The sequence below is a fragment of the Neolamprologus brichardi genome, chromosome 18 (assembly GCF_056152115.1).
Source record: "Neolamprologus brichardi isolate AB-2024 chromosome 18, ASM5615211v1, whole genome shotgun sequence".
In the NCBI taxonomy this organism is placed as follows: Eukaryota; Metazoa; Chordata; class Actinopteri; order Cichliformes; family Cichlidae; genus Neolamprologus; species Neolamprologus brichardi.
This window is the reverse complement of record NC_142121.1, coordinates 15879625-15889050: the sequence shown is the minus strand read 5'-3', so window position 1 is coordinate 15889050 and position 9426 is coordinate 15879625. Positions and strand designations below refer to the sequence as shown.

At 39.8% G+C, this 9426-nt stretch overlaps 1 protein-coding gene across 1 annotated transcript; it reads right to left on the bottom strand.

Annotated features, from left to right (window-relative positions):
- Positions 1-934: 934 nt before the first annotated feature.
- dapk3 (death-associated protein kinase 3) lies at positions 935-8665 on the bottom strand. The gene is made up of 9 exons (XM_006792219.2): positions 8580-8665; positions 7794-7906; positions 4892-5252; positions 4190-4319; positions 3997-4045; positions 3859-3885; positions 3617-3769; positions 3125-3170; positions 935-2949 (listed from the first exon to the last, which is right to left on the bottom strand). Exons 2-9 carry the CDS (start codon positions 7853-7855, stop codon positions 2413-2415), a joined length of 1365 nt encoding a protein of 454 aa, XP_006792282.2. The 5' UTR covers positions 7856-7906; positions 8580-8665; the 3' UTR covers positions 935-2412.
- Positions 8666-9426: the final 761 nt, after the last annotated feature.

Below are 9426 nucleotides of genomic sequence, written 5' to 3'. Positions count from 1 at the left end.
AGTAAAGAACTTTCTTTAGGAGGTATTAGTATCACCGTTAAGGTCTACAATCAAAAGATGACTTCACAGATGTAAATACAGAGTGCTTACAACAAGGTGCAAGCCACCTGTTACACTGGAGAACAGGAAATTTGATTTAAAGTCAAATTTATTTATGTAGCACATTTCCAGACAGACGATGCTGCACAAAGTGCTTAACAATATAAAAATGCCATTAAAAAGAAACAATGTAAAACAATAATAACAATATAAAGCAACGATAGGACAATAAAATAATTAAAACAATAACTAAGACTATTAAATAAGACCAAAATGCTTGGGTCATAGTGTGTTAAAAGCCAGGGCATAAAAATGTGTATAATATTTAGGGGAAGACTATTCCAAAGTCTGGGACCTGCCACAGAGAAGGCTCTATCACCACGAGATTTGAGATCAGTCCATGGGATGGATAGCATTAAGTTTGAGCCAGACCTCATGGTTTTTCCTGGAGCATAAACAGAGAGGGGCTCAGACAAGTTTCAGACATGGTGGAGGCGGTATTATGGTTTGGGCATGCATGACTGCTGGTGTTTATTGATGATGGGTCGAATGCTGAAGTGTACAGGGCTAAACCTTCCAGTACAGATAGATAACAATCCACAGCAACCTGGTGGGTCACTGATATTCTTCAACAGCCAGTCACATGACTTCAGCCCAACACAGCATGATTTTCAGTTATCAAATGCAAAGCTGAAGGCAGAGACGAAACCTAATTTGTTATAGTCCAGATAATTATGGACATAATTTAAGTTTCTCAAAAAGAATAAAGACATTTTTTTTATTAAAAAAAAAAGTATATTCACTTTAAGCGATTTAACTCACTTCTGTAATGTTGTATGCATCATGGTGTTGTGCTAGCGTGATAAAATGAATAATAATCTACACACAGGTAAGCTTTGGTTGAAGTGTCAGTTTTATTTGCTTGAAACGAGTCTGGACAGATGCTTTACAGCTCTTTCTTACATCAACAGACAGATTAAAATACATTAAAATTCCTCTACACTCATAAGTGCAAATGGATACATTTCTCTACAGAAAAATACTACAGATTATACAACAATGCCTTCTATGCTGTACATGTGGAATGTGTCGGCTGAATGTGGAACTCATCGATGGAGCATTTAAGGTGCGCAGGGATTTAGAGCATACGTATGGAGTTTCCATGCACACTATTTGGTTTACAAGGCTGCTTGTGCAAAAGTCACTGCGTTTTAAGACACTGAGCAGATGATGTTCACTGGGTGACGGATGAGTGCTCACAGAGGCAATAAGGTCAATCAGATTACAGGCACTGCAAAGACGAGTATATACATTCCCAGATCTGGTTTTCCCACTGCTCCATTTCATCCGAGAAACAAGAACAACTTACAAATTGTTTCCTGGGACACTTACTGGGGAAAAAGCATGTAATTTGATACCAATTACAGGTAAAACAGAGACTCTCTTCCAGACTATTTTGACTTTAAGCAAAACAAAGGAAAAGATAAGAAATAACGTTTGCAACATTTCCACAAAGTCTCTGATTGAAATAAAACTGGTTAAAAATAATTATTGCTCTACTTTGCTGGTGATTTCTTTTGCATTAAAATGTCTTTGAGGTGCACAAAAAAAACCCTTTGTTAATGTAACTTATGAAAAACTAACCCTAAAGTCTAAAAACTGCCTCTGTTTGATCTGTAATCAGTTTATTTTTCTCAGAAATGTTCAATAAACTTCTAAAATAAAAAATAATCAGACATTAAAATAAAGCCCTAAAACTTTCTTTATTTTGTGCTGAGGGTTTGCATAATTTATAGTTACACTTCCCAAATATGAATTTTAAAGTCATTTGAAATGTAAAAAGGCAAAAAATAAATACCACCTAATGCCTCACAAACCTGAAACTATACACCGAATATTGTGAAGCTTTCTCATGTGACCTGAGGCTGGAACAGATGATTGGAGGGTGAAGGCTTTTAAAGCAACAGGAAGTTAAGACCAGTTTTTAAAATAATAACCAGGTATAATAATAACCAAGTAAACAAATGAATTCATTTCTATGTGTAAAAAACAAAAACAACCCCAAAACAAGCAAACAGCTGAATTACAGTACATGAAATGAGTAAAAATATAAATAAATTCATTGACACAGGAATGATTTTTCAAAGAGGAATGGCTTCCACATGTTGCCTCTCTGCTTCTTGTTCTCTCAAACGTGACATAAAAGTAGGATTTTTATTTATTTATTTTTTCCCTTTCTGATGGGTGACAGCGGCGGCGTAGCTTATGATGACGACTGACCCTCTCAAACTCCGCTGTGTGGTGGACGAGCAGAGACGACAGGCAAGACGAAAGCTTGATGATGAAACCCTCACTGCTGGATGTCAGCGCCGTTCACGGCGTGCTGCCAGAGCTGAGGCCGTCCTTCTCTGCCGATATTGACTTCACCAGCTCCTCCACCCAGCGGACCTCGGAGGCCACCTGCTCGGCCAGGACCTCGTAGCGGTTCTCCAGGCGCCCGAACTTGCGCTTGAGGATGTTGGCCGACTGCATAGTGACCCGCGCGTCCTCCTGGCACTTCTTGCGCTGCGTCTGCGTGCGCTGCAGCTCTTGGCGGATGTGGTTCAGGTCGCCAGAGATGCTCTGGTTCTCTTCCTTGTACCACCCCTCCTTCTCCTCATATATCGATAGCAGCGCTGCCACGTCCTCGCGGCAAGAGCGCTGGTTGCGCTCCAACTCCTTCAGGCCTTCCTCAGCCGCCGCAATCTCCTCGAGCACCTGGGAGAAGCGCTCAAAGTTGGCGTAGGTGTTGTTCGGAGGCATGCTGGAGTGGGACTTGATGGTATACTCCTTGAGACGAGTAGTCTTCAGGCGCCGGCGCTCAGTCTTGTGATCTCTGTCCTCCTGGCGTACGTTCCGCCTCTTAATGACCTGAAGAGGTAAAAAGGTACAGGTCTGAAAAACGAGCAAGAATTTGATGACAAGAACCAAAAGATGGGAGTAAAAAGAGTCAAATTTTCAGTTGGCCTCTGATTATCTTCAATTTTTTCCCACTTCACTGAATGTTTAATCTATAAAGATGTAAACAAAGACTTAAACTGCAAACCTTAATCCAGGGGTGCTCAAGACTGTCATCAATTGTCATTCTTTTCCTGCAAAAGAAAATCCATTAGTGTTGGTTAAATGCTGAAGACCAGGGCACTGTGAGTGTCAGCATCTGCATGAAGTATACAAATATTCTATGCAAATTGAACATCCATATAGATATATCTAGATATATCTAGATATATCTATCTCTATAGAGAGATAGATAGATATTCACCATGCGCGTGTTTGTTGATTTAGTATGCTGCATTTTTTAGTTTCTGCATGTTCTACAATCATTACACTACGTATTTAAGAATTTTTTTATCTTCCCACTGCAGCTGAGCGACCGCTGATTGATTGATCAAGGTAAATAAGCAAAAGTTAAAATTCTGCAAGTCTAGAAAAAAGCTCATCACAGCAGACGACAACAATGTGCCATAGCTATAGCTAATACATTTCTGGAATTGTGACATCAACAAGCATTGGATAACAATCATAAAGATATTCTTACTTAGGATCCTTTACTAGCAAACGGCGTATGAAGTCCTTCGCTAGCTCGCTGGTGTTGCTGAAATACTCCTCATCGAAGTCGTAGTTGACAGCTGAGATGTTGGTCAGCGTCTCTTGTTTGGTCTCGCCCAGAAACGGCGAGGCACCGCTCAACCTGTAACCAGTCAGAAACTTTACTTTAGAGCCCGTTTTGAAGAATCAGGTGGTTTCTGGTTTTTTTTACAAACTATAAGCTTCACTCACAGAATATACGTGATGACACCAATGCTCCTGCCGAGACGAGAGGATAAATAAAGATCAGTAAAAACTGTTAGATAGGTTAAACCACAGCTTCAGAAAGTGGGGGGGAAAACAACAAAAAAAAACAGGTTGGTATCTTACCACATGTCTGCCTCCAGTCCAAGTGGCTCATAGTTGACTATTTCTGGTGCTGTAAAACACAGGAATGAGCCCTTTAATTCAAAGCAGATGTAATCTGAAGCCATGATCACCCTTTCACAGGGTCTGACTCACTGCATGGAAACAATCTGGCACAAGGCTGGAAGTGAATATTTAGGAGGCCACAGGCTCTCACCAACAAACTCTGGTGTTCCAAAGATGTTCTTGAACTCGTTTCCTGCTTTGATCTGATGAGCGATCCCAAAATCTATCAGCTTGATCCTGGGGTTGGGGACATTCTTGTCCAGCAGCATGATATTCTCAGGCTGAAAGATTAAAAAAAATTAAAACAAATGGAGAAAAAAAACAACAACTATATCACTGAAAGGAGGAGGAGGGCGAGTCAATGACATTAGACACTGACAAAGCAGCATTTTCTACTTGAGCTTTTGAACCGTGACACTTGCATTTTATCACCACTGTCAGCAGCTTGCATACAAGTCCATAAAAATAAGCTTTGCTCCTGTACATGCCATCATTCACCAACTAAAATAATCCTATTATACGATTTTTATTCTATCCTCGTGAACTTAAATGTTGCAGTACAGTTTAAATGTTTTGGTCACCGTATCTTTATTGATAAAGATTAGTAGTCTTTTCCTTTATTAGAAGCTTATGTCTAACTTTTAGCTATCAAAAATAAGATCAGTACATTAACTCCATTGAGAGTAGTCCTCCCTGAAAATATGATTTCATTAATGTTAAGATATTTAGCCCAAAATATATTTTAGCATGTTTTTAGCCCAAAAGAATCAGGGCAGCCGTGTTTGTCTGCTCTCACCAACATGTCATCTACCACGCTGTATAAGAGCCCCTCAAGTTTCCCCTCAGTGCTGACCTTGAGGTCGAAGTGAGCGATGCGTTTGGAGTGGAGATACTGAACGCCATCCAAGATCTGCTTGAGAAACTGCGTGGCCTCCTCCTCGCTCAGAGATTCTTTCTCTGCCAGGAAGTCAAACAGCTCTCCTCCAGACACCAGCTCCAAGATCAGGATCACATCCGTCTTGTTTTCAAAGATGTCATGCAGGGTGATGATGTTGCTGTGCTGGATCTCGCGCAGGATGTTGACCTCGCGCTCGATCTCTTCGCGGCTCACCCCCCGCCGGCTGGACGACAGCCGCCGCTTCTTGATAAACTTGGCTGCGTACTCGACGCCTGTGCTCTTCTCCTTGCACTTACGGACGATGGCAAACTGTCCGCTGCAGAGAGGAAAGATCAGAGAGATGTCAATGCAATGTTCTCCTACCTCATGTTGTGATGGGAAAAAAAATATGTTTCTTAAGCAGAAGGCACTGCATGTCTGTCTATCATCATAGATATTTATCAGGAAAGACCTCTAAATGCTGTTAGCTAATAACCTCAGTTGTATCTAGTGTCATTTTTTTCCTGCTTTTGCCCTTTCTTGATTTCCGATCTTGTAAATAAAATCCTGTATAGACAATGAACTTTGATCAAATTCAAGTAAAATTCTGTAGTGTCAAAACCAGTCATGTCTTGTCTCAATATTTTATTTGCTTATTTTCGTTTAACTTCTTCACTCCCTTCACATATACAACTCACAATTAACCAGAGGAGAAAAACAAACAAACAAAAAAAACAAGTCAAGCACATTTACAGTCCTATGGCAAACAGAGCACACCCTTTCTGCTTCCATAGGAATTAAGAGGGTAGCTAGCTGCTGCAAGTCATCACATGTATTTGATAAACCAATCAACAGTAAGTGTGAGGACCTCTATAAAAGCAGACGTTTTGGGAGTTTGCTGATCTTTAGGATTAAGTCATCCCATAAATTTAGATCCTAGCAAATTCACCCTAACATCAGACCATTCAACGCTCAGGTAAACTGCAAAACACACCCAAGAACTACATCTCAGACTCTAGAGAGCTCAGTTAACATGTTAAATGTTAAAGTTTGTTAAATTTTTGGAAAGAAAAAAAAAACAAAACATGGCAGCAAAACTTAGGTTTGCAAAATTGCATCTGAACAAACCACAGGACTTCAGAAACAATCTGCTTTGGATATACGAGACCAAAGTGGAGACATCTGGCCATAATGCAAACCAACATATAGCAAAATCAAACACAACACATCAACTGTCAGACACTGTGGTGGAGGGGTGATGATCCAGCCTTGTAATGCAGCCACAGGACACGGGCACCTTGCAGTCACTGACTTAACCACAAACTCCTCTGTATTCTAGAGTCAAATGTGAGACCATCTGTCCAACAGCTAAAGCTTGGCTGAAACTGGGTCATGGAGCACATGACCCCAAGCACAGCAACAAATCTCCAACAGAATGACTGAAAAAGAAAAAGAATGAACATAGTTAAGAAGCATGAGCCAAAATTCACCAACAAACCGCACATGATGATGATCAAAACTAGCACCACTGATTAACAATTGTTTCATGATCATTGACATGCAAATTATCATGGCCACTGATCAATGGCCTGCAATCACAGCATTGTAACATGGTGAAAGATGTACCCTGAGCTCCTTCCTCAATTCCGAGATGATCTTTCCATTTTCACATAAATGCTCCCTGTCCAGGATGTGTACATCGTCATCATTGAAAGAGTCACTGGCCACTGGCCTACAAGTGTAAATACTGCTTAAGCCTGATCCAACTGTGCTGTACTAGCCTTCTTAGACTGTGAAATTTCCATCAGTAACGGGGCACACTTAAAAGTCGACGTGTACCGTAAACCAACGCACACGGATCAGTATTTAAGGTTTTGACTCTCATCATCCACTAGAGCACAAATGTGTCATCAGGACACTACAACACAGAGAGAACACCGTCCTCACAAAGGTAGTCTTGGGCATTGATCAATGGTCATGACAATTTGCATATGAATGATCATGAAACTGACCTCACAGCCCATTGTTTATCAGTGGTGCTGCAATCTGCAGTCAGCAGAGACTGAACTGAAGAAGTTATTTGGATGAGTGACAAAAGGTTTCTACCACTGAAAGTGCTCCATCCAGAATTAAATTAAATGTCTGTTATCCAAACAGAAGTTAAAATCTCTGACTGAAGCTCAAGAAAGCAAAACAGTGTGTTGTCAGCACAACAAAACAATTATTAACACAACTAAAAACAAGAAAATTCTGTTTTATTCCACATAGAATAAAACAGACTTATAAATAAAACGGTGTGCTTTAGATCCATTTAGTATCTGCATACACACACACACACAGTCCATCCCCTCTCTTACACTACAGCAGAGATGCAAAGGCACATTGAGAGGCAGTGACGTCACACTTTTGCTGCATTACTGCAGAAAGAAAAGGTATGCCAGAAAGTTGTGTTTCATTTTCAAAAATGTGATGACTCATTCACAAACTATCCAGCACAGCAGAAAAGAATTAAAGATGACATTTAATACAGTGCTGCTCACACATATCAAATATCTAGCCCTGTTCAGATCAGTCCCAACCTGGCATTAAAATCCATCTCAAGCCGCATTTCACATTTAGATCTGTTTTTATTTATGGAAAGCATTGATAAGCTGAAAAATCATCGCTTACACATCTTAAAAAGAGGAACTTAAAAATGTGTCTTACAAATTAACCAAACTTTGCCATCAAAGCACTACTGCAAAAAGTGTTCTTACACTTTCAGATGAACTGAAGCACACAGCACAACAGCTGGATAGGACAGCAATGAAAAAGAAAGCAGGGTTTTCACATATAATGCTTTCAATTAAACGTTTTAAAACAGGCCCACAAAGCTTACCTCCCCAGCTCCTCTCCCATCTCGTAGTATAACTCAACATCCTCTTGCCTGAAGCCAGCCATGGTGTGCTGACTCTTATGATGATGATGATGGGAGTAACGCCTTCAGATTTCCTGCAGTCAAAAATAAAAAAAATAACTTAAACGTGGATATGTGACACAGAGGCCACAGACACCACAGAGTATGGAGGAAGTGATAAGACAGTGTTAGCACTTTAGGGCTTCTTCCCTCCTTATTTGGAGTCAACACTGCTTTGGAGACTTTTTAGCTGATGTCAGACCTCTGCATACCAGTCCTACTACATCATGTCCTTCCCGGGATCAGCTCTCCGACTCAATTAAAGGGACTACACAACCAACTATGTTACCTTTCACTGGCTAGATAACAAACTACGAACCAAATGAATCAATGTTTAACTGACAATACACAGATAATGACTTTAAAAAGATGCTAAATTGCGATGTTTATATTGCACTTTTCCATCATAAAAGAAAAACGGCACAAAGGAAGACCTATTTAAAGCAAACACAAAGGAAAACTCGTGAAACGGGATAGTCGTGTTAACTTATTAGAATCTGAAGACCGTTTAAAGAATTTAAGGAAAGAAATAAAGGGAATCCCGACGACAGAAACCAGCTAGCTTAGCTGTGAAGCTAACATTAGCGTCCCGTAGAAACACAGCGCTTAATAAAGACAAAGAAAAGGATTCATAGTAACTCAAATACTGATAACAACGCATATATTTAGTCACATAAAAGTGAAGGGATTTCTACTACAGATACTTACAGTACGGCTGGCTACGAGTGCTGCATTCCTCTGCCAAGTAGTTGTGTGTGAACTCCCCGACTGAGAAACATCAGGCTAACTGCGGCGGAACACATAGCTTCCGGTGCCCTTCAAAAGTAAAAGTATTAACCTTCAGCGCCAATCAATGCAGTCTCCAAACCACTCAATTCAAACTCTCCCTCTGATGTACTCATTTATAATCTTGTCCATCCTGGTCACGCCCAATTAACCTGTTAACATCTTCAATTTCGCCACCTCCAGCGCCTGTATTTTTGTCAGCATATTATTATATTATATTATAGTATTTTCAAAATATTAATCATAAGTGTGTTAATAGACCGACAACTTAATGCTACTGATGTTATAATTTTCACTGTCAGACCTGAAATCACATTCATGCACACTGTACTTGCAAGTAGATTTTTTATTTTATTTTATTTATTTATTTATTTATTTTTGTGTGTGTGTGTGTGTGTGTGTGTTACTGTGTAGATACTAACGTTTTTGTGTGTTACACACATTCCCTGAGAAGGTGCCCTTAAGCTTATGTCTATTTTTATCTTCTTCTCCTATGCTAAAACAATCTGAATGTAAATCTACATGGTGCCAACAGAGAATGCCAAACTATGTTTAATTTTTCTTGTAACAGTGACTATAAAGATCTATTTTATTCTATTCTATACCAAAAGGATTTATCCCTCTGGGGCTAAAAAGAAAAAAGAGAAACGTGAAGTAATGTTTCCATAAATACTTATCAGTAATATAAGATCAACAGAATCATCAAACAAACCTTCAATTCAGTCAAGATGTGGTCAGCTTGGGTGATGTCAAATTCTATTTAAGGCCC